Source organism: Ambystoma mexicanum, chromosome 1q (assembly GCF_040938575.1).
Source record: "Ambystoma mexicanum isolate Mex_15411 chromosome 1q, UKY_AmexF1_1, whole genome shotgun sequence".
Lineage (NCBI taxonomy): Eukaryota > Metazoa > Chordata > Amphibia > Caudata > Ambystomatidae > Ambystoma > Ambystoma mexicanum.
Window position 1 is genome coordinate 852236454 of NC_090922.1, and position 26503 is coordinate 852262956.

At 42.4% G+C, this 26503-nt stretch overlaps 1 protein-coding gene across 4 annotated transcripts in view; it reads right to left on the reverse strand.

Moving 5' to 3' along the window:
• Window positions 1-290: 290 nt before the first annotated feature.
• LOC138538055 (complement factor H-like) overlaps window positions 291-26503 on the reverse strand; it is a 981558-nt gene continuing 955345 nt past the window's right edge. For 3 of the 4 annotated variants that reach the window (XM_069641504.1, XM_069641501.1, XM_069641502.1), the window contains 2 exons: window positions 14810-15003; window positions 291-550 (listed from right to left, as the gene is read on the reverse strand). In XM_069641504.1, the coding sequence (XP_069497605.1) occupies window positions 533-550; window positions 14810-15003 (212 nt within the window). In that variant the 3' untranslated portion in view covers window positions 291-532. The remainder of the gene's footprint in view (window positions 551-14809; window positions 15004-26503) is intronic. The other variant, XM_069641503.1, reaches the window with a different exon arrangement.

A 26503-nucleotide genomic window follows, 5' to 3' on the forward strand; every position in this document is an offset into this window, starting at 1 on the left:
AAACCAACAGTCAAAAATAAAGACTGCACTGAAACTGTTGACAAAAATAGACACTATTTGGACACTTAAGTTATGCAGTTTGCTTTCTTCACGTAAAATGCATGATTCGAGCTCCCGTTTTATCGTTATGCATCATTATGTATGTTAAAGTGTTTATGTTTTTATCACCTCGCAATCATTGGAGGTACTCTTCTAGGGTACACCTTTCCTTGCTCACATTTTGATTTCGCTGCGTTCATTTAGAACACTGTGTTAACAATTAGCTCAGGAACGAAAGGAGGAAAAACACGTTTACTAGTTAATCGAATTCATGTTTATTTGTTGGCAAGAGGACACATAAAACACATTGGATGAGAGGTTAACAAACATTTGAGTAGATCGTGTACACATGTAACAATGACCTCCTTCACACTGGTACTCCAAGCAACATTCTTTGTATGCATTTAAGACAATTTGAATAAGTCCCATTGACACATCACTTTATAGTCTGAATCGTAGCTTCTGGGATGTCAAGATTAGATTTTCGTTGATGCTATGTCCTAGGGCTGCTCTAAAGAAAGAAAATGTGGTTTATTAAAAGAAGTGCATTAATGTGATGGCACATCATGGACATTGTTATGGTATATTTGTGTATGAGCAAACTGTCTGCAGAGGCACAATCAAATGTATTTGCACTGGAACTAAACATTTTACTGATAAAACATAAAACAAACATGTGGCTTAATTAAATCAACAGAAATAAATATAGCACTTAGAAATGGAAGATTTGAAAGTATAGCATAACAATGAGCTTGGCTTTTAATATAATGCACCTGCTGGAAGTGTGTGTGTGTGTGTGTGAGACCTGCACATTAAGTTGGTAATGGCCCACTATCCATGTTGCACCAAGAGGCTTCTTTGGGGCCCACTAGCCATGGCCTTCGGCCAGGACGAATGTACATGTTGCATGAATACATTTCTTTGGGACACACTAGCCATGACCTTTAGATGTGATCACTGTGGCCGTAAGATCTCCTTTTATTTTCACTCTCTCCCAATTCTTACGCAATTCCCCCGATAATGGCAATGAAATGCATATACAGCGGCAATGAACACTACCAATGCACACAGTATTCCCATGATAATCTGAAAATGAACATCAAAAACACTTCCCAGTCCTCTCAGGCACTCACCAGGTACCCCCCCTCTACATGGTCCCCCACCCCTCTAAGCTGCTTTTTCATTCACTGGCCCTCTCCAATTACCCCTATCACTCTTATTCGTGTGATGCATTTTCTTTTCCGATTGCGTCTTCCGTTGTAGCTGCAGGAATCTTTAGAGATTCCTGCAGTATTATAATCTGAACCCAGTCAAACTGTAACGACTCCCCCAACTCTCCAATTTCACTCTCCACCCACCCCTCCCCACCTCTAGCCTAATGCTATTGGATCATGTTGTCCTCCTCTAAATAGCTCTTTAAGCATGTTTTCGCATTACCCCAGTATCACCCCAGTAATCAAAAAAACTCTATGCTGCAAAGCAGTATGGGAAAAAGCTATATTTCTGTGAGCAGGTGCCATCCCTTAACCAATGAATATTTAAAAAAATCATGGCCAGTGGGACTCAATGGGAATGGGGATTAATATTTTCTGGCGCCCAGGAATGGGCAATTACCGGGTCCGCTGGGACTGTAATGCCCTGGTTATTGCCCATACCCACGCGGCGAAAAAGAAATGTTCTCCAGCGGCACTCATAATGAGCCCCAGTGTGTTGGAGGGATTGATCTGGCATAGGGTGCTATGGTTACTGATTGCCATAATCCGGTATGAATTGGGGATCAAATCCATTTATGATAGAGCAAAATGGAGATACTTGTTACTCTATTCTAAAGGGCATAATCCTCTGGAAAATTTGCTTTATGGCGATCTGGAACTCATTTTATAAACTGAGAAAGAAAAGACAGTAATACATTTTGCAGAGATGTGCAATAACATATTTGCAAAAATTGGATGGAGTTCAAGTGAGCTTTTAACTCATCCTAGTAAAAATGTAATTGGTTTTGTGCCAAACAGATTGGTGTATTACTATGGATAAGTTACTTAGTTATGTGTCTCTGCGCCATTTGAGTTATGAGCATAAGCAATTGGGAGCTGCAGTGTCCAATTTGAACATTTCCCCTAATCTTTATGCACGCAATGAATTCCGAACATTTAGGTGGAATTTATATCCTAAAACAGAAATCCCAAGCAGGCATAATTTTGAATCGTCAGCATTCTGTTGATTTTGTGGCAATGAGGTAGAAACTTTTAAACATTTGTTGATATTTTGCACTGCTGTGAAAGCACGCTCCACTTTATATTTCAAAGAACATATACATAGCACTGATTTTATAGATTGTGAGAATTTTGTTTAGGTGGTCACCCAACCTCAGTAGCTTTGGCAGCATTGAATTTGGGTGACTTGCCGGATTAAATGGGTATGGAATTATGGGCCTCATTACGAGGAAGGAGGTAACCATGCCACTTTTTGCGGCATGGCTACCCCCATTCCGGGTACAGGATCCGGGTTCCCTGAATGGGGAAATACCGGGCCATTCTGACCTTGGAGGGCCCGGTATTTCCCCATTCAGGGAACCCGGACCCGGTCCATCCCCATTCCCATTTGAACCCTTATAGGGCTCAATGGGAATGGGGAGCGGGCTAACAAATTGTTGTTAGCATGCTGGACCACTCACGGGACCCGCTAAGGACGTCTGGTAAAACCAGGCGTCCTTAGCGGTTCCCGCGAGCGGACCTCGTAAGGAGGCGGTTAACGGAGCCGGCAGCTCTACCGGCCCCGTTAACCCCCTACCGCCATCCTCGTAATGAGGCCCTATGTCTTAATTTTCTGTTGGAAATTAATGCTTTTTGTAAACTGTTTTATTCAGGCTGATGATTAATTGAATGAGTTGTGTTTTGTATCGAATATGACATTTTTTACGTATTCTAATTGATGTTTAATTCGATTTTAGATTCTTATTGTAAATGGTTGAAATGTTTTTTAACCATACACAATTAAACAAATTTAAAAAGTAGTTTGCATGGCTTTTCTGGGGAATTTGAACCAATGCCTACTTATAATGATTGCAGCACCTATACATAGAATGATGCACTTTTGAAATATAAAGTGCTGCCTATGTGCCAATACACTATATATCAATTCAAAAGACCAACCACATGTCTTTGTCAATGCGTACTTCTTAATTATTTATCTTCGTCACTAATGGAATATATAATTATATGTTTATTTATTAGCATGTCCCACCTACCACCTGTGACTGTGGCAGGCTGGCATTCTGCCTTGATCCTGAAATTAAATTGAAGCCGAGAGCTGGATGCATGCGCTGTTAGTGCGGATCAACCACTACCTGTGATATCAGTCACGGTGCCAGTGGGTGTAATTGTACCTCGCCGCCCGATGATTTACATATTCACGAGCGGAATTGACAACTCGACGTTCACAGTTGTAATACAATAACGACTTTTTCCGTCTGTCCTGACAAAATAAATCAGAAACAGAAAGCAGAAGTCTCTGTTCCAAGTAGATACCTGGGACCGGTCGGTCTAACCACTCTTCTGCCACCCACGTAACTGTGAAAGAGACTCTTTCTTTGATGCCGACAAAAATTTGTTTGAGTGAAAAACCGGCTACTGCAACAGGAAATAAGTAATTTGTATGATCCATAGCTGGCAATAAAAACCTGACAGCGATTGCACTAAAAATAACACCGCTCATGAATATCAACTTGGGTTATATATGAATCACTCTTTATTCTGAAGAAATATTGTTTAAGAAGGCCGAAACATGTAGATGATCTAGGATACCCACATTAACAAGATTGGGTTCTTGCAGTGATACAAAGTGGTTATCGGTTACATTTCTTGTGATACCTCTTGTTCACCCCGTTTGTTTTTTGTTGCTTAAATTGTGTTTTTTGAATTTTCAGAGAAATCAACAAAGCCAGTGAGTTGGGGAGACCGATACAAGTCTGGTCTGTGTTGAAGCCAAGGTTGCAAGCAGCAACATTGTATGGGATGCGCTGGAACGAATATTGTTAAAACGCGTGTGATAAGAGGCGCAAGTGAAATTAAACTACTGATGAGTGATTGAACTCTGAAACAAGCTACAATATCTTTGACAAGAGTGGTCCAGCACTGCATGGGCGATCAATCGAAGGTGTGTCTGTAAGGTACCCAGCTGGGGAGAGACGAAAGTAGATACATTTGATCTCAGCACGATGGAGGGTGTTCATTTGAAAGTGAACAAATAATTGTGAATGGAAGTGGTCATGCGACGGGTCAAGCAAAATCCAGCGCAGTCAAAAGTCTTCGATTTCAAAGAAGTAAAGAATGTTTGGAAAAATATGTGAAGTTGGTCCGAGCCCGACAGAGGGAGATTAATCGAAATTTTTGTGTTTAAAGTGGATCTGAGCCCGGCGGAGTGGAGTCCGGAGTGAATGGAAATCACCCAAGAAGTTGTACATAAGAATCCTGAGGAGAAAGGAACTGTTCAATGTGCGTTGCATCGCATCAGGCCCTCTGAAATAAGAGACTTTGAATCGTAAAAAGACTTTGGCAGAGAATGCCCTGATATTGAGAATTGAACTGCATCATCGTGCTAGAGAAGCCAGAGATTGTGCTAAGCTTGAGTGTGCCACCTTATCCCGTGCTGAAAACGTGGGGAAGGGAAGCCGACGGCTTGAATATCCTGACATATCATTTCTTGAATACTTTTCTTATACATAACATTGTTTCCCACACCATTTGTATTTAGAAGTCATGATTGGCAATAGGTTTATTAGTATAGGCCCTTTTATTTTGACAGACTTGACTAGGACTACCTTATTATTATTTGATGGTCGTAGCTTGCTCCCATCTTTAGATTTAGGATTAGATAGGCATTTTTCAAACGCGATTGAAGTTCAATAAACACTGTTGAACTGTGGTCACTTGTGTCTGTTTTACTGTTTAATACCATGCCTTCCTTACAGCACACATAACTGATTCTGTACACAGACAGGCAATGCTCTTGCTATTCAGTCTGCATGACAGTGGCTGTACAATGTGGTAGCAGCATTATCATGCTCAGCCACAAACATAGATGAGGACAAAAGAGCATGACTGGATGCAAAGAGTCCTAACACTCAAGGGGTCCCTACTACTTACAACTATGCTGTAAACCTATATACAGTGATAATCACTGTACCTAGGTCAAAATTAGGCCCTGTTCGGGTACTACTGATCAAGCTGGATAGATTAATATGAATCTCCACTGCACATGCAAGTGTAGCCTCAACCTGCTTTGGGATTTCAGCTACTAAACAAATCTTGCAGAATAGATACTGGTGACCAGAGCTTAGTAAGGAGGTACGACAGTACATTGTGAATTGTTTGCAGATAACAATGAACAATTTCTGCAACCCGCCAGTGAGCACACTTACAGGGGCAACAGTGCCTTTTGAATGCAAATATATGGACCACATAGGTCTACTGACACCCGTCAACAAGTATGAATACATGTTTGTCATGGTGGACTAATGCACAAGCTTAACTTGGCTAATTTTTCAGAAGAAACCTGATTGTAAAGAAGTCAGAGGGTTTGCTGTCCTTAGTAGCTGTCCTGTTCGTCTGAAATGTTTGTGCCTAGCATTTGCTTGGTACTCAACTGAAATCTATGTCTGCTTAATGTACTTGCAACTGACCACCTTATGATGTAACTAAGTAATCGCATGTTCCAAAGTCGTATTCTTGCCTACTTAGGTATTTGTTGAGATCCAAATTAGAAGCTTTTGCTCAAGGAGCATTGTTAGATCCTGGAGGTGATCTATAAAAGCTAGATGACATGACAGACCATGTATGTGTTTTGACATATTTAGACACCTTCCTTTACTATAAGCGGAAATCTGTGCAGTTGTTGGATACAACCTTCTTGGAGCATTGTCCTGTTCCTCTTATGAACTCACCACCATAGTTTAAGACACACTTCCCTTACATACCAAAGCCCCAAGTGAAGAGTGTATAGCACAAAATTGACATCTATTCCCCCACCTCCTACAGATGGCCAGTTTATTTGGTCTATGTGTTCTATGCCATGACAGGGAATACATGACAAGAAACAGTCCCTCTTAACACGTCATGGGGGCGTGGCTCTTGGCAAGTGCATGGAACAGACACGCTATATGTAACAAGTAGAAATCCACATTTGATGTTTTCTCAATCACACTCATTTTTTGTTAATGTGTAGTCCAACCCTTGCACTCTCGTATCCAAATGTGATGCAGAGTAGGGTAGCATTTGGTGGACAACTAAACAAGTCAACTGAGAAATAAACAAAGGCAAACATGAGCATGTTGCATAAATCACAAAGGTTTAAGGGTAGGGCTTTACAAAGCTTAAACACCACAAAACATTTCACAGACCTATGCCATTTCCATAGGCAAAGCAATACCCTTTACTTGAGTTTGTTAGTGTAATAGACACATGGGGCAGGTCAGGTAGACATCTATCCTAGTCAGGATAGGTAACCTAGGAAAGGCTAGGGCTAAATTGGAGGCGAAAAAAGGAGCTAAACCTACCTTGAAGAAAATCCTCCAGGAAATCCAAGGACTGGCTGGACAGCCAAGCAAGATACGCGATTTTGCAGCCGAAAGACAAATTAATTGCATTGCAGCAGGGAATTTAAACGCTGAGGGTAAGAGGTAGTAAATATGGCGCATATCATCCAAGAGGCGTTGGTAACTTTAAAGGATGAACAACAAGCATTTGTTGAACTTCTGAAGAGCAGAGACTTCCTGGACACACTCCGTACAGGTGTTATGGTCTGGTCTGTAAAACTATGGCCAGAGCAACTGACAGGCTCAGAAACAGGCCATTCATAGTCCATCTACACTTTGCTGAGTGTACTCAAGAGAACAATCTACAGAATATCGGTGTAGGACACCGTTATACTGTCATGAACATTGTATGGGACCCTGAATATGCCTGTGTCAGCAGTAACACCTCTTTTGTGTGAGGAACTGCAGTCCTGGGACATCATGCATCAAGTAGAGAGGCAAAAGTAACAAACTCTCTATGAGGTGCCCTACACCCATGCCTGCGTAATTCATGGGGACTATACAGTACAACCTTATTCCCTGAAGAACTGTGTGGATGCCACATAAGATGCCGGGACATTCAGCAACATCAGCCCGTGAGAGCAGAATTCAACCTCAACCACGTACATGCTGAATGGAATTAGAATCTGAACCTGCATTAGCAAAGCTCTATGGTACGACGTCCTTTCATCGACACCCACTTTTACGACATGTGTTTCTCAGCAGAATTTTTGCCAAAAAAAAAAACATTTTGCAATTTTTGGGGTTGGGGGTGGAAAAGGGCATATACAGGGTTGGGGTGGTGGGTCGGGAATAGAAAGAAATAGGTAAATGACAGGGGTTTGGGGGTAGAACCCCCCAAAAATAAATGTAAAAAAAATCAAAACATTTTTTCGGCAAAACTTCAGTGGAAAAATACCCATCGTAACAACAGGTGTCGATGAAATGACATATTACCAGCTCTACTACTACCGAATGGATCCTACATTGTGCAGTACAATGCTTCATGTTATGGTGTTACTGTCTCAAACGTGGTGAACTGTTGCAGTTATATTCTACATCCACCATTGCGAACTGAGCTAGTGCTATTGAACTGGCCTAAAGTGAAACTATCACCACTGAAGAACACGCTACTAACACTGAGACTGGCATATCTCCTGAATCTGGAACAGACAGCACTAGCACCACAGTGACTTTCGTAGAAGTATCAAACAGAGCACTGAAGTTGGCCAAAGACCTACTGGAAGAATACCTGAATGGCCAAAGGAAATTCATGCCCTAGTGTAGATATGGGCTGCTTACTCTGCTCCATCTACTGGCTGAAGTATATAGTTGCTTCCCTCAATCCATTGAAATGTTTTTTGGACTTCTTTGGAATCTTAGGCAAGGGGATCACGCCTATGCTGTACATCGTCACTGTATGTCACTTTTGTTTCATCCTGTCAAGTAGCGTTGAACTTGTCCTTTCACCATAACTGTATCCTGAATAACAGAAGAAACAGTTTGGAACTGTTCATGTGGCAAACATCTATTCATCCCAGATTCATCAGCGATCGTCAGCGGCTGAAGGTTGTCTGCTGACCAGTAGCTGCTGCAGCTGGCTCATCTCAAGAAGACATTTTTATGTTTTAAAATTTAGTAAAGTGAAGATTCTAAGCAAACACATTTTAGCAGATACACATTCTGCAATGTTTTACATGCTCTTTTGTCTCTTCACTCTTATTCCCATGATTACTAGGTCGCCTCCACTGCCTGTTCTACACCTCATGGGGGGGAGGGGGGTTGACATGTATTTTCTATGTCTGCCCATATTATCCATGCTTAATATGGCCTGTGATATGAGTCCCAGACCAGGCCTTATACACTGTACAATGGAAACAGTTGAATATTGAGTGAAAAGCAGGCTTCCTTGCTATAATGCACAGCGCGATGTAAACACTTTTGTATTTAGTGAAATGCAAGCTGCGAGATTTGCTTTTCCATGCTGCGATTAAGTACATTCAAGATTTTTCTAAAAGTCCAGGCAGTGAACCAATATCCTTCAGCATGGAACAATGTCTGTTAACCGCTATGGAGGCCTTTTCCAGGAAGGGAGCCAATGTACTCGCAAAACAAAAACATAGATAGCGAACACTGCAAACTACAAAATACAGCCCTTCTGTAGTTCAAATATGAAAGACAGTGCCATGTCTCTAGCCATGTTGTGCTCAAGAAAGGCACTTTGTTAAAAATTCAATTGGTGCCAAAATTCCTAGTGCCCTCTGAAGGACAGTACTATGACCTCGGACATGCTGTGTATGTGAACGATGAGCCAGTAAAAGATACAATTGTTGGCAGAATTCAATGTGACCTCAGAAGGACAGGACAATGTCCTTAGCTAGTCTTTACAAGAGAACGATGTCAGCTGAAATGCAATTGTTGGCAAAGTCCCTATTGGCCTCTGAAGGACAGACAGTAGGCGTGGAGGGCTTGAAAATAGGGAAGGCACGGAGGGTATATAACAGAGTAGGCTTAGACCTTGGCTGTTGCTGTTCAGGGCGATGGAGCTGGCAGGAAGTCTGAGGCAGACGCAGATGGCTGCATGGAAGTCTTCCCAGATGGGAGCGGCCAGCCCACTACTAAATCTTTTTCTGGAGATTTGAAGCCTTAAGCTGGTCCCTGGCTGGTGTGAAAATGTTTTGAACAGAATTCGTTTCATTTTTAGCTGCATTTTGAGCTGCTTGAGGAATGAACTCTTCCTTTTTTCCCCAATTCACTTCAGCTCAATTCAGCTCACAGCCTAAGGGCCTAAGAGCAGACACCTTATTCTGGATTGGATACATGCTGAGCACCATTAAGTCCAAAGGACATTAACATTTCTTTGAAGCATGCAGCCATATCAACATGAATTTTGATGAAAAGCCCATAGGGCAGCAAAAGGTGCATTTTTGGATTTTATCCAATTATTTCAGGTATCCGATTTTTTTCATTTGGTTTTGAATTGTGGGATTTTTACAGGTATCCGGTATTTTCTTCCAGCTCTCTTTAACTCCCTACCTTCTAAAGTTAGTGAGTATAAGGAGACTCTTTTTACCCTGCATTTCATATCACATTGAGAAAGGTCTTGAGGTATTGATTATTGATTGAGGCAGATGCCTCTATGAGATTGCCTATCATGATTTGGTGAGGCAGGTGCTAGATTGCAGAGCATGTTTTGTGAGGTCGTCTATCACAACCTGGTGAGGCAGGTAGATGGTTTTTAAGGTGACTTTGATTTCTTTGAGAAGGTTGCTCTCATCTCTGTTGAACAGTGACATGCTTTTCCCTACCCCTACACATACCACAGCCCCTGCTAGGGTGGTCATGGACACTCCCCTGGGGGTGGAGGCAAGGCCCTGGATGTAGGGGTGATAATACGCATGCCAGTAGCATTGATGATGACATTAAGATGGCCACCAACACAGTTAATAACATCTACAATCTCTCCATTGATTAAGGATGGACTTTGCTTTCTAAGATCTCACTTGAAAGATCTTTTAAGGGCAGAAAAAGAGGACCTACCAACATGTCAATGGTGTCCATGTTCATATTTCTGATCTCCTTTGTACTTTTAATTGGATGTTCACAGTAAATTAAACCTGTCAATATGACATTTAAGCAATTACTACTTTATTTTAAATGTTGCACTTACCACAATCCATTGGCAATTGGTAATTGCCTCTAATTAGCTTCCCTCTGGCATAGTAAGGACAGCATTGTTTGCTGAATCTGGCACTCATTGTAATTTTTTTTACAATCAAAGGTTTTACAACCAGAGTCTGTTATCTGCTTCTTCAAGCTCACAGGCATTGTGCAACATGTGCTCCTCAATGCACTATGTTCACTCTGCATTAGGGCATGCCATCACCTTCTTGCTAGAATGGTCGACATACCTGCTACATTCTAATCGGAAGATGCTAGTTCAGTCATGTGTTTTTACATGCATTCTTTGAGTGCTAGCCTTTGATTTCTCCATCCTAAACACAGCCCTACAATTCCCAGAATGCATTGCAAAGAAAAACACAGGGCTATGTGTTTATCTGCCAAATGGAATGGAGCATATTTTCATGGATGGACTGAGGTACGCAATACCACTGGGCAGAAACACACAATGGCACAAGCAGTGAAACGTGCCTCTTGCAATTTCGGTATTCTATGCCTTTGGATCATGTCAGATTTCCTTCTTGCCCATTTCTGAGATTAAAGTAGCAGTCATCTCCACCATTTTGTATAGCAAAATCATCAAGAAACATTTTTCTAGCACATATAAATGTTTGCTTGGGAAAGTCTTTTAATTTATCCCGAGAAAGACTGTGATTTGCTTGGACAACAGGCAGATTCCCTGCAGATTATTTGTTAGCAGGTCTGCTGTCAGCAGGTGGTAAAGCCTGGTGAGACAGGTCGTCCTAATCTTGAATCAACTTCTGTATTCTCGTTGGGCAGTTTACAGGCTGTAAAAAGCTTTTAAAACTTTTTTGTTCTGGGCATATATTGATCTCTGTGTTTCTGACTATATTGGTTGTTTATACACTGTTTTCCATTACAGCAGCAACAGTTTGTAACCGGCCAGTTGACAGTGCTTTATTGCCTTACGGTTGCTGTTGCTATACACACTGACATTAATGCTACATATGGTGATCCATTCTTGTATGAAATGTATATCATATTACAGTGATATTGTAACCATATTTTTCTTACTGTGGTGGAACAATCCTATGTGATGCCGCTTCCTGTTTTGTCAAGGGTTGTATGCCATCACTTCCCATGTCACTTGGGGGCGGGGTCAAATGTCATTACTTCCGGTGATGACAGAGGTCAAGGGTCGTGTGATGTCACTTCCGCTACCCCAGGCATTTTGGTAAAATTATGTCCCAGCGTGTGCCATTAATGACTATTATAGTGGGTGGAGAATTCTTGAGGCAAGGAAGGACGCTCCGAGTGTTGGGAATACATTTGTTTTAGAGCTGCAGCTTTTTTTAAATCTCTCGAACACTTGTCCAGCCTATACTGCTGCTGGAGCAAGCATTTCTAGCCTAGATTGCAGGAGCTAGCCTTTATAGTCTACACTGCTGCAAGAGCTCGCCTGTGTAGCAGGTTGGGAGGCAGGGGGCGGGGGGCGAGAGTATAAGAGAAACTTTAGGGGCAGCATAACTCTGATTGAGTGTGTTATGGTGGCCACTAAAAAGACTTGTATGGGCATAAACCAGCACAACTTCACACTGGTACTACAAGGTACATTTCTTTTGCTCCACACTAACATTGCATGAATGCTCAAAGAAAGGAACACGCACAGGCTGGCTTTGGAGTTCTGGGAAGTTTTTGTAAAAGCTAAACAATTGCACGATTAGATTTCACATTTTAGTTTTGCTGTGACTTCAAAATACATACAATATGGGGAGGTATTTACCAGGGGCGGCTGCTCCATAATGGGTGAGTCGACATCGACCCACCAGATCTTGGCACCCCCCTCACCCATTATGGAGGAGCCAGCCCAGTAAAATACGAGCCCTCCCTCAGCTGTTCTTTTCAGCTAAGGGTGCTTCCCCAGCCTTGCATGGCTCATTGGAAATGCTGGCTGGGGAACTGCACATCTGTATGTGCAGGAGGGCGCTCCTGCACCTCCTCACACATACAGACAGAACAGGCTGGAGTGGGGCGTCTCTGGACCCACGCTCAGGCCCCTTGCACGCATGTGCAGGCACCAGGAAATGTCCTGATTCCTGTTCATATTTGCAGGGCACTGGAGCACTGGAACCTCCGGACCTGCGGCAGAAGGTAAGTTTGTTTATGCTCATTTTAAATTGTGTGTATGGATGCGTGCATGCTTGTGTTGTTAGGTTAATGTATGATGATGGATGCTGGTGTAAGTGCTTTCTGTGTGCAAGTTGTGAAAATGTGTGTGTTTGTATGTTTGTTTATTTAGTATTTAAATATGTGTGTGTATACGTGTATGCTTGTGTTATGAGTGAGTGCATGATGAATTCTTGTGTGAATGTAGCAGAGTGTTCGCTGCATATGTGTTGTGTAATGTGTCTGCATGCTCATTTATTTATTATTTAAGTATGTGTATGGATGCATGCTTGTGTTATGAGAGTACATGATGGGTGCTTGTGTGAATGAAAGAGTGCTTGCAGTGCGTATGTTGTTTAAATGTTTACGTTTGTATGTTAATTTATTTATTTAAATACGTGTATGGATGTGTGTATGCTTGTGTTTTGAGTGAGTTCATGATGGATGTTCGTTTGAATGAAACAGAGTGCATGCTGTGTGTAAGTTGTGCAAATGTGTGTGTTTGTATGTTTATTATTTAAATATGTGTATGGATGCGTGTATGCTTGTGTATTGAGTGAGTGTATGATGGATGTTCGTGTGAATGAAAGAGAGCTTGCTGTGTGTAGGTTATGTGTGTATGTTGTGTAAATGTGTGTGTTTGTATATTTATTTTATTATTTAAATGTGCTTGGATGCATGTATGCTTGTGTTATGAGTGAGTGCATGATGGGTGCTTGTGACTGTGAATGAGACAGCGGGTGCTTGCTGTGTGTAGGTTGTGTAAGTATGTAAGTGTGTGTGTGTGTTTGTGTGTGTTTGTGGTAGTCCGAGATGATTTTGGCGAGTGGGGGTAGGAGGTTTGTACAACAAAGGGATTTTAAAAATGCCTTTGTTGCACAAAACCCCTCCCCTGCGGCCAAAATCAGCTCTGTCTGAGGTGCTGTGGGGCTCAGGGGACAGGGATGGTATTATCTATCATAGATGTCCACTAAATACCATACCTGCCTCCTTGTCCCCACAGCGCCTTATACACACATAATCACTTTGATTGGCACTGTGAGGCCCAGGGAACAGGCATGGTATTTCTTTTACTGGACATCTATGAACGATGTCCAGTAAAAAAAAAAACATCCCCGCCCCCTGGTTCCCCAGTGCCTGCCATACACACATAACCACATTGATTGTGTTCATGTGTGAGGAGCTCGGGACCCAGGAGACAGGGGTGTAATTTCTTTAATGGGAATCTATGAAAGATGGGCAGTAAAAAAACATGCCTTACCCCAGTGCACGCCAGCGCCTTGCAATCACACAATCACATTCATCATTATTGTGATTATGTCTGACTGCAAGGTGGTGGCACATCATGGAGCAGCCATGGCATTTTTGACTGTGCATGGTTGATAAAGCAAGCATGTTAAGTGTTATTATGTAACTAGACTTGCACTTTGATGCCATCTGTCTAGACATTTCTTATTGTGGTATGACATTTTGTATTGGGCATCTTTGGTAAAGCAAGAATGATAAGTGTTAGTATGAAGTTGACTATCATTTTTTATGCTACCGGTCTAGCCATTTCTTACTGAGGCATGACATTTTGTATTGGGCATTTTTGATAAAGCAAGTAGGATCAGTGGTATTACTCTTACTGTGGCATGCCATTTTGAATTAGGCTCCTTTGGTAAAACAAGCATAAGTGTTATTATGTAGCTAGACTGGCATTTCAATGCAGCCAGTTCAGTCATTTTGTATTGTGGAATGGCATTTTGTATTGGGCATCGTTGGTAAAGCAAGCACGATAAGTAGCTCGACTTTCATTTTAGTACAGCCAGTTTGGCATGCATTTTTAATGGTAAAGCCAACTGGAGTATGTTCATATGAGGGGTTACTGCCATATATTGGCTGAACAGGACAGGTTTTCTTGTAGTATCATTACTGGCATTATATCCAAAGCAAACATGAATATGTTCTTATATGGAAATAATAGGGTATAATGTTGCAGTCAGCATGGAAATGTATGGGCACAGCCAGTGTGAAAATGTTTTATACTGGCACATATTGTGGGCAAAGCCATTATGAAAATGTGTTGGGAGAAATGCTCCTTTGCACTGTGGTGGCTTGCATCTATTGGATTTTATTCATGAGTTACCCTACAAAACCCAATTGCAAACTGTTTGGCCTTTCACACAATGTTCCTAAAAGGTGTGCTCTAAAATGCACCATTTTCACTCATTATTTAAAAAGAATTATCAGGGGGAGAAACCCCGCAATTCTCCTTTGAGTGGTGTGGGGTCCCTCGCTACGTTCGGCCATATCAGGGACAAATATTTACGCCCCTCCAATTAAAAAATTCACCAGCCGCCAATGGCATTTACACATTCATTCAGTGCTAATTTTCAAGCCCACACTTACCCTGACACATCTTGGATATGCAATGACACCCATATCACATATTTGCACCAGGGAACTGGAGCCTTTATGTAAATTAAATCCGTCTTTACATATAAATCGAATATTTTCATTGTTCAGAATATATCGTTTGTCTGCATCGTCTTTATGTAGTTGAATGCCATAATTTTCAAGTTCTTGTGAGACATTGCAGGCAGCTGCAAAATAAATAATAGTTTATCAAATCGAGTAACAAAAACGAGTATGTGCCACACATATACAGCCATTGTAATATGGTGAACAGAATAAGCCATAGATCTGCGAATTGTGGGCTTATAAATACATTTTTCACATACTTTATAATTTCCTTTTTAGGCATGAGAGTATCACAAAATATTCAACATGTGATAGTTCAGTATCTCACAACTTACACAGGAACATAGCATTGGACAATCAAGTGCCAAGTGCCTTTGTGCCATATTCCATTGATTAATGTGTGGGGGGTGTTTGCTAGGGCTCAGCCCTAGCACCTATTTCTGATCCCTGGCACTTATTATCTAAGACTCACTTTAATTATGAAGTGGTGATAGTCAGTGCATCCATCAGCCACATTGAGCAGGTGCGAGCTGTAGTGTAACCCCGAATATGTCAACACTGTGGGGAGCACCTATGGGTGGTGGCAGCAGCGGTGGGGAACTGGCCACCTGCAATGTCACAGGAGTGCTAGAAAATATTTGGGCCTTGGCACTTATTTTTTCTAACATTAAGCACTGCCATACTGTAAAAATTAATGACAGACATGGGGATGCATGCCTTTGCCTTTCCACCACTCTTATCAGCTGTACCCAGCATAGTCAATGGTGAGGAATCATGCAGTCTTTAGTCACAAACATATGGAGAGGCGCAGGTTGCAGGCCTCTGGATGTCAGCGCAAGTGCCATATCACATCTCGTTATGCTCCTATTGCCTCTGCTGCTTTCAACCAATATACCAAATCCCAACTATGTGTCAGAAAAATGAAAGACAGACTAAAGAGAAAAACAAACTTAGTTCAGAAAAGGATTATGCGGTCAAAGCGGTCACCAGAAGGATACAGTTGAGTCGATACATTGTAATACAAACTGCCAGACAATACAGTTGTCATGCAACAAGAAAAGAAGACAGGTAAAAACAGACACAGTCAAGTACAACTAAATCATTGCTCGTCATAAAACAGATTAAAGACAGACTTAATCATACAAATCGTGCATCCTCGAGTTCATCAGTATTTTTCTTTGTCTCAGGCAATCACCACAATGTTTTAAATAATGTATTTTATTAATTGGTGTGTTGTAAGTCGCCATCTGTGGGAGCAGCCACTTTGTAGTGCCTCCAAGTGAAGGAAAATAAGCAGTCACCTGATCCTTCACAAGGCTTGCAAGCATTCAGTTCAGGTACATGTGAGGGAAAGGGTGAAAGGAAGACATATTGCTGCAAACATGCATACAAATAAGAGCAGGCTATCTTATGCTATGCTATGTGTCCGGGATTAGTTCTGCACACCACCACCATCCCCATAGTTTCCAGGTGCTCAGGGGATCTAAAAAGGGAGTAGGTGGGTTAGAATAGTGTGGGAAGAGAGGTGGATTCTTAGCTAGCTTTGCTGTTGTGTTGGTGCATAATGTGCAAGAAGTACCAGCTTACTGTGTGCATACGTAAAATTTCAGATATAGACAAACATTTAAGGAAGTGCATATGAACTAGGTGTAGAGTCCCTGTAGATGTGGGAGGAGAAAGAGCGAGAATGGTCAACAGATAGCAAGCAAAATTAGGAAACGAAATCTGCAACACAGGCCCAGTGGGGCAGGAAATTCATAGCTTCAGAGCAATCGTCTTATTGGAAATAGAACAAGTACTTATATGAGGTGTCTCTTGCCAAACATAAGCAGTGTTTCCATCTATGCCATTCGGCATTGCCAAACGTTTTCTGTAATGCATTGTGTATTCAGCATTGCAAGAGGGCAAGAAAGTCAAAGGCATTGAATTGAATAAGACTCCAGGTTATAATATATGTATATATTTTATAGTAATAGTTTGGTGACAAGGACAAAAAAAAGGAATGGAAATAACTGCTTTCTGGGATGTGTAGTCCCCTGTTAGGGAGAATTCTCTCTTAGGCTGAATTTCCTAACCTAGTGAGTCCCCCAGCAGCTTTGCTGGATTTCTGGAGTTTGTTTTTTTCTCCTGCCAAGAGTGAGACTCTTTTTCTCTCACTCTTGGACATGATGTATGGTGTTCCTTTGACTGTCTATGTGTTTTATGGGCTATGGGGTCCTTTACTCCATAGGGTCTCATGTGTTTTTACTATGTGTGTTACACAGCACCCTCCGTGCAGTAACACCGGGGTGTCATAGTGACACCCCACCATAGACTCCATACCCTGGGACTGACTACTGTCTCCCAGGGCATGTAAAGTCACCATTGGCTTTACTAGTCCCAAATTATTAACAGAAACCAGTACAAACCATCATATTGTGGACGTACTGGTCGGGGCAACTCAATTGCCCCGGGGTCTGTTAGTCGAGGGGGCACGTCTCTGTCCCCCCTGATCGAGTTTTGGCTGGTGGCAGTGGATACTACTTTTTATATTCGACTACAAATATTTCCCTATGGGATTTTCCCATTGTTCGAGGCTACCAACTTTAATTATTTAATTCTCATAGCCTCCAACATACCGCCGGTTTATTTCATTAATATTAATTCGCTGGTTGGTATTTTTTGCAAGGACTCGATTCTAAAATGGCGTTTGTGTTCTCTTCTGTGACTCAACACAAGTCGAACCCTTTGTTCCACCTTTTGGCGGGCTTCTCCACAGAAGCCTCCACAAGTGGTGCCACCCTGTCTGGGTTTAGGCACCCTGGACTGAGTTACCTTGGTAACTCACGTCGCACTCTTGTGTTATTGGCCCAGGTGGTGAGCCGGCCGGCTCACCACTTAGCATGTTTGATTGACAGCTAGGCTGAGTGAATGGGGGTATGCTGCATAAAAGCAGGGCTTTGGGGACTGGAACTTCAGAAGTCGCCACAGGACCTGAGAATCCGACGAGGGAGAAGTTGAGCCGACACCACCGGTGGAGCCCTGCGGAACCGACTAACCACTTCCCGACGACAGAGAAGATCTCCCGGCTGGAGAGGCTTCTTCCCCTGACTGGTGAGCACAACCAGTTTACCTTCTTCTCTTCGCACCCCAGACCGGTCTATGGTCGAATTGCCCGTGCCAAGCACCCCGGCAACCGGATAGCCACTTACCACTGGACCGCAAACTAAAGGACCGCTCCTTTTACCTGCGAAACTCTGCAGCTGATTTCTTCCCTGGCAGTGCAACAGACTCCTGTCTTCCTCCCCGACGAGATCCACTCTTCACCGGACGAAGCACCGACTTGCATCCGCTGCCAGGAACAACTGCCCCCGCTGGAGTATTCTCACCACTTTAAGGTACCGTGTCCGCCAGGCCTCCCTTTCTAAAGATTGCTACAAGGTAATAATAACCCCTTAACCTTCTGGACTGGGCTGGCCTTGACCCTCTAACTGGTCCCTTTCTTTGGTCCAACTCCTTTTTGAACCGTTACAAGACTTTTGTACACTGGAACAGTGTGACCTGGGACACATTTCGTTTTCATCCTCTTAAAGCGGATCCGGCCTACTGACTCTGAATTCACTGTGTTACTTTGCCTTCCTCTCTTGTTGTGTTCGTGAAAAAGTGTTGGGATCTGTTTTAATTTATTCTCTGCTTTTCTCTCCCTTTTTTTAAAACAAATTATTAGAGTGCCATCTACGTTAACCGCTCACCGCTGTCTGAAAATAAGTAGGGCTTTACTTAAGACTTGTCTAATATTCTTTTAAGGGAGTGTATATCTTTTAGTGACCGTGTTTTTGAATTACTTACTATTAGTGCCTGTGTGTTTTTCTGGGTGTGGTTTTAAATAAATAATTTATATCTCTTTGACACCAAGCCCTGGTCAGTGTTTACTTGTTCTATTGTGTTCTCTTGACCTATTGTGAATACTCTGTATACTGCCTAACTCTTCTTGAGGGAAGTCTGACTGCTAAGCCACAGCTACCAAGTGAATCTGTGTGGTGCAGACTGCTACCAAGTGGGTTTACTGCCAAACACCTGTAGTCCTAAATCTTTTGCAGTGGTCCCAGAGGGAACTGCACAGGTTTCTGCCTAACATCCCCTGTCAATCGAATAAAGGCTGTTGTGCTGTAGAGGAACGGAAGGGTAAGCAATCGGGTGTATTTTATGTTTATGGACAGGTGCATTTATTGTATCCATCTTATTCCAGTATTACTGTAACTGTATTGCGTTTATGATGCCTTTTTCAGTTAACTTAGGATAAAGGAGGAAGGTCTCCAAATTCCTCTACCATCCAGCTCCACTGCCTTCCTGCTCCTACCCTACACCTAACTGTACGCACAATCCCTGCATGATCTTTGAACTCAGAAAAGCCAAGCAGAGACAAGAGGCATGGAAATGAAGGTAAAAGGTAGCCTATGTCACAATGTTGCCAGAGTATAACCGTGCCCCCGTTCCGCTGGTACACATGGATTTGGACAAGTCGTATTTTTTAAAAATGCATTGATTTCCTAGACCTGATCACTCTTAGATAATGCTGTATCCCTTCATGTCTTTCAAATCTTGTATATAATTTACAAATAAACTTTAGATATTGACTCTTGAAATCAGACAAGTCTCTCTGTTTCATGAACACAGATTCCACTCACTACTTTAGATTAGACACGTTCCAATTGGTGGCAGAACCTGAATTCAATGTTACTGGTCTGAGGCTGGTCTCTGCTGTGCAATGATCTGCTTACCTTGGAGACTGTTGACCACTGGCAGTGGGACATCCAGAGAGTGGAAGCTCACACGGAAGGAATGCAAAGAAAAGAATCCCAAGAGAGGACGAACTGGATAGAAACATTCACTGCAGGCCACAAAGTGGACACTACATCCTGGGAAAGGCAACCATGGCAAGAAAGGAAGTGCACTACAGGACAAGGCCTGAATCAACAGTCATAATTTCTGGGAACAATAAATCTCAACTTTCTGTAACCCCAATATAAAACAGGATCCAACAGTTCAAACGTGGCAACACCCCCACTATATTGAGCATATTGAGGATGTTCCTCCTACTGTTGGAAGTTTTCTCCCTCGCTCTCTATCCTTCCCTCACTCCTCCTCTCTCTCTCTCACCATGTATGCTAATTTCTAAGCCTAACTAGGTTATTCAGTGTCCTTTGCCTTTGACTTCACACTGTGTCTTGCTGGGTAAAACCTAGCCCTGCATTCTCCAAACTGCTCTGACTTCAACATCCCAGACAGTGTAACTGTCCGACCATTTTCTGACAGCGGGTCCTAAGTTACAGAATGTCGCTCAAAAGGACATATTGTTATTAGGGTATTTATTATAAATTGTGGTATCTATTGAGCACAGACATAGATTTGGGAAACAACAGAGAGCTTTACAGTCTTGGGGAAGAACAAGGTTAGGGGGCAGAGAAACAAGGGAGTGGGTATCTAACAGGGGAGCGACGGCAATAGTCAGCAATGGATCTATACGTTGCCTGGGGAGGAACCAGTGGGGATCAGATCACCTAGTCTCAGGTATGGTGGGGAGTGTGCAGTGTATGGTTCTAGGTGTTAGGGAGGAGCAATGCTTTGAAGAGGATGGTCTTGAGCTCTTTACTGAACTGAAGAAGTGAATGGGCGAGTCTGATAATGATGGGGAGGAGGTTCCAGAGTCTTGGGGCATAGTCAGAGAAGGCCAGTCTTCTGTTTTTTTACCTTCCCACACCGGCCGAGTTAAAGTGTGCACAGGTCCTTACTTCTAGTGGATCATAGGCCTCTGGAGATGCTGAGTTTCTCAGTGAGGAAGCTTGGGGACTTCAGGGTGCCAACCTTGTAGATGATGCAGCAGGATTTGAAGATGATACGGGCTAGCAAAGGGATGAGGGTCTGAATATCCTATGGCAGCGCCTCGAAGCCCCTGGGCTGTAGTGCCCTTTACAAATTTAAGAAATTAAATAAATAAATAATATTGTGGTTGAATTTGTGAAGTGCTTCGATGAGTCATGCTGCAGCATGCGGGACACATCTCAGGGGAGCCAAGGTAGTTTTTGAAGGCCACCATCCATGTGGGAAAGGAACAAGGCTTGGACAGCAGATCTGAAGTTGTTATCTGGCATGAAGGGCTTGATTTTCCACAAGAGAGAAAGTTGGCACCAAGCAGTTTGTGTCTTTCGTGCTGTGTTCTGTGGGAAGGAGAGGTGTCTGTCAATGTCAAACTCAAGGTACTTGGCACAGGTGGCCAGCTGTGGGTGTAAAGCCCCCAAGGTGCAGGTCTTGATTTCCAGCTGTTCACTGTTGTTGGTCAGCACTAGGAATTCTGTCTTGGAGGGGCTGAGCTTCAGGTAAGCACTGGTAATCCATGACTGGATCATTGAGAGGTAGGACTTGAGCCTGTGGATGTCTTCGATGGAGGATAATTGGTGGATGTGGATGTTCTATGAAGTGAGGAGGGTTGCAAGCGGTTCCATGTAAAGATTGAATATCACAGGGGAGAGGATGGACCCTTGCAGGACTCCACAGGAGATGGGCAGAGTTGGTGATCTGGAGGAATTAATTTCCACAAACTGGTGTCGATTAGCAAGATATGATTTGGTCCAGTTGAGGATTATCTCACTGATCCCTATGCAGCGATGTAGATGGTCGACGAGTGTCTGGTGGTTTACTCTGTCAAATGCTGATGAGAGGTCAAGGAGAACCAGGAGGTCCATCATGGTGAAAGAAACGACCAGATATAATTAAGCAAGTTGTCAGCAATGTTTCTCCAGCCCACATGGAAAAGGCTTTTGTCTTTCCAAAACAAGTAGGCCAAGATCTGGACTGATTGTGAAGCCAAACTAACACCACTTTGGATAATGTTGTACGGTTGGGGGAAACAATCAAGATATTTCAGAAAATAATAGAAATCTCACTGTGCAGAAAACAGTGCTCATTCTACAAGTACTGTCTAGAGAGGGCCACATTGATCTAAGAGAGGAGTCTGACGTGAGCAACGATGTTTGTGTGGGGTTACCTTTAACAAACCAATGCAATGGGCTGTCAAGCAGGTGCCAAGTCTTCATAAATCAATGCCAGGTTCTATTGATCTATCATTCTCTTGCCATTGCAACACAGCATGCTAAAGTCACCCTTTCCCAATCCCTGACTGGAGATGCTGTGGTGTGTGCTACATCATCATTGGCACAGATTCATCCTTTGCTGTCTGACTTTGCATTGTTAGATTAGAAATTCAACTCCTTGCTTTCTGAAAAGTTGGCTTTTTGGACATGTTAATTTGATTTAATGGATGCAAAACAAAGATAAATTGACCTAAGGTCACATCTTTAGCGTCAAGCACCTATCCAGAGGTATCAATTGAAATGATGCTGACGCATCTGCCCTATATAGAACGGCTCTATGAAATTACAAAGTATGAGTTAATGTACTAAGAACTACCCAATTCTCTTACCAGAGTTAAGGTTCTTAAACTTTGGATCTTTCAGAGGCCTTACGAATTCAAGATTCAGAAGATCAAGATAGATAGTGTTTATACTTTGTGTTCGGAAAGTCATACATTCTCTTCAAAATGGAAGACTCACAACTGACTTTTTTGTAGAAAGGAGGGAAACTTCATATGTGACTCCACACCAACCTTATGCAAATGAAAGTGCACGTCTTTAAGAAGGGGTGTTGGAAAGGGCAGTGCACATGTTTCTGCTATAAGTCTGGTGGTCACAATGGTCCAGTCTATAAGGAAATGCTATATTACCCTTTACTTTGACCACTTCCATTAGAGACAAGATTAAGTCCATCATCTCTACATGGAGTGGTAGATCATGAATATGCTAAGGTTTGGAAATTGTTCTAGTGGAAAAGACCCAGCCCCAGACTGAGGCATTTCTTTTTCTGCACTCTGTCCCCCATAATCTTCTAGTTTCTTTATAATTGGTGTATGTAGTGCATGAAATTAATAGTTACTCACTGTAGTGACTGACAGACATAATCTTGATCCATAGTCCCCTATACTCCAAGTCATCAGCAGGGCAGCTACCTGGGCCACCCCTTCGGCTTTCTGTAAGCACTACTGTTTGGACGCTGCCTCTATGTGAGATGCGGCTTTCGGGCAGGCAGTTCTAAGAAACCTGTTTTCTTAAGGAGGGTCTCCTCTCCACCCTGAGGCTACATTCAGTTGTAATCGCCCATTCAGTATGGAGGAAAGGGGTTGGGACGTAAGAGTAATTAATAATTACTCACCGTAGTGACTAACATACTTTTAGTCCATAGTCCCCTTTCCTCCATACGTCCCACCATCCTCCCCCTGATAATACTGGTGTCATTAGGCAATGCTGAATATTGTTGACGTGTCAATGGGAAATGAGGTGTGGCGCCTGTGGGCGGAGTCAGGCGAGCGCATGCTCCCAGGGCCGTGCCCCTGCACGCCTCTAAATTTAAAGGGTAAGATTTTTCTTGTGAAAAAGGTTCTGTCTCCCATCCCTTGCGAGGGACGCCCATACAGTATGGAGGAAAGAGGACAGGACGCAAGAGTACATAGGCAAATGCATGCACTGTGGAAATGTGGCAGTGCCTCTAATTTGGCACATATAGAACTTCATCCAGATAAAGTATCAATTCTGCCCTAGATTTGTGTAGGTATGTGTTGGGAATTGCCAATTTCTTTTCTGTGAAAGGTGGTCTATGATAGCCAAAGTATAAATAGATGGGAAGCAAGGCCGATCTGTCTGGTACATACAAATGTACAGAACAGTTATATCCCAGGGTGCATATTGGTGGGACCGTAAACGTGTATATGGCACCACTTATTTGCTTCAAGTCTGACTATGTAAAGAGATTACTTCTACCCCTGCTTCTGCTATCTTTACACAGACATAACAAGCTACTCACCAAACCCCCTCCCTTGATTACACATTTTGCTTATTTCCGTATTGTTCTATCCAATCTGTTACCAAGCCTACACATTTCCTCTTTTGCCACACTCATTTTATCATCCTTAATAAAAGAATCCATGATTCATATCTGTCGTGGTTTCATTCAACTGCCTACATAACCCACACTTTTGTGTACTATCCATCTTATTATCCCATCTATGCTTACATAAAAATGGCACCTATCCACTTTGCATCTTTTCATTGATCAGTTTTTCATCCCTTCTCTCCTCACAGCTTAAGGCCACTCTCCCCATTTTAACACTATGGTCTAGCATTTTCCCTTTCACATTCCTCATGACGTGGATGTTAATGCCGTCCAAACGTCTCAAATAGAATCAGAGGAATGGGAGTCAGCCCTAACCAGACTTAGTTACAGAGTTACAGAGTAGACAAAGTGCAAGGCAAAACCCAGCTTTATTATCACCCAAACAAATCCAGGACATCATGCAAGCATTACAATCTTGTTGCTCTCAACATGTTACTACACAACAGTTGCTTAAGTACTACAAAGTGTCATCAATGATGTCATAACATAATCTCAGGTCATAAAACGTATGGGGATAGGTTAAAGGGGTTGCCTACATGTAGATTGCATAGGGGTTAAACATTTCATTGGGTTACAAGAATATGATGGCTCCACCTGAGACCCCCCCGATATTGATAAAAGTAAAAAACATCTCTACAACAAGTGGTTGGTTGGCACACTACTTAATGGGCAGCATGACACTGGGGATTTTGATAGGTAGTCCCTCTGCTAACTAAACATGGTCCCCCGACAGGTCATCAATATATGAGCTGGATGTAGAGTAGGGGGAGAGAGGCCCATGGACAGCTCTTTCTTGAATTATCATCCCTAATTCTTAAGCCAAGAGACCGGGCAATCTCTTTGTACTTGGTTCTGTGTAACGCCTCGCATCTATGTGAGCGTTTTAGGGAGTACCGCAGGTGTCCTATCTATGTTGGCCTCTACTGAATAGTCAGTGTCCTCCACTTATGGGTCATGTGCTGTAAGACCGTGTATGAAATTAGATGACCTCCTATTTATTGAAGTTTTAGCTAATATTAATGTGTGTGTCGCTTTTTCCGTTGTCACCAGGGGCACACTTAAGTTATTCTTCATGGAGTAGCTTGGCTTGCTGCTTTACTGCACCTGGCTAACAATGACTGGTTGTGTTCTTATGAAACTTTAATATGGGAGTATACTGCTTGCATCTTGAGAATTGTTATCTCGTCGTTGTTCCGTCGTTCAAATCCTCCCTTATTTCACTCTCTGCAGTTGCTTTCAAATGTCAGCTATTTGCGGTTATTCTGTCCATAGCCAAGGCAAAGGAAAAGCTTTGTGTTGAAAAGACCCCCTCCAACTCCCAAATTTCACTTGGTGTCCTCTTACCTTCCTGCCTGAGCTCTAGACTGATGGCATTTGCATTTTCTTTGAGATCTGCAAATGGCTTTTTTCTTGTGTTTCATTTTCAGATACCCTCAGCTATAGCTGTGGCTATCTCTTACATTGAGAAAAAAGAAATAAGGCGGCTGTTTCATTTCTAAAAACACCCAGTTTACCCGAGACATAGGTATCTATTTTTGAGAAGGTGTCAACTCCTCCTCTGTCAAATATTTAAAAAACTACTGGACGGAATAACCCCAAACCACAAAAAGGCCACAAGTCAACACTTCATGTCCAAGTTGTTTTGGACCTGGTCCAAATCCTTCCAACGGTTTAGGCTGTGCAGTCCGACAAAAACAGACCTTTTTTGTATATGGGAAAATAAATTGGAAGTAGGCCGCAACTTTTTTTTGTTTTTATAATGATTTTTGTATTTTTTAACAAATCTTTACTAGCGTTGCAGTCTGGGAGGCAGGCCTGCGTCCCCAATTGACTTCAACATTTTGGCCAAATCATTCACATGTGCCAAAAGTTATTAGCAATTAATTTTTTGAAGTTCCTATGTGAGTCCAACTCACCTTAACTATAGGTTGGCGACTGACGCCCTATAATATACATTCACTTAAAAAACGTTAGTTAAAGTGTAGTTGAGTTGAGCAGATTTAATGCAACAAAACCCTACATATATACCACAAAGGTAAACACAACAATACTTATATTTTCTACTTAACTTTAAGTACATAAAGTGTGCCTTAGTGTAATAGTGTAATACATTAAGAGTATTGTTGTGCTTACCTTTGTGGTGCCTTTGATTTATCATGTGTTAGCTGTACTACACAACAGTACCCCCTTCCACCTTAGTTCAGCCTGGCTGCTCAGACTTGCTACAATCTAAAGAGTGGTTAAGTTAAACTCTTGTTGAGGTAACCCTGTTGCCTCAGGTTGGCTTCTATAAGTCCTACTGCAGGTAGAGTCTGTGAGAAACTGTCCAAAAAAGCTACCATATGTTGCAGTGACAAGCCTTATGATTATGTTTAGGCACTGCAGTGAGGTATAGCTTGGTTCCCTGTGGCACATCATACAACGATTGCATGTTATGGTGCACCATCTGGGCATATCCTCCCTCACATTGGAAGAAAAAGAATACCTAAACAATGGGGTGACTCGAAGGTTTTCTATAGATCTGACTTTTAGTTGATATATTTTGCACCAGTGTGCTTTTATGCTACTACACCCGTTAGTTTAGCATATTGTATTGTGTTAGGAAAATTGTATGAATGCTGCTTTTTAATATGCCTTTTC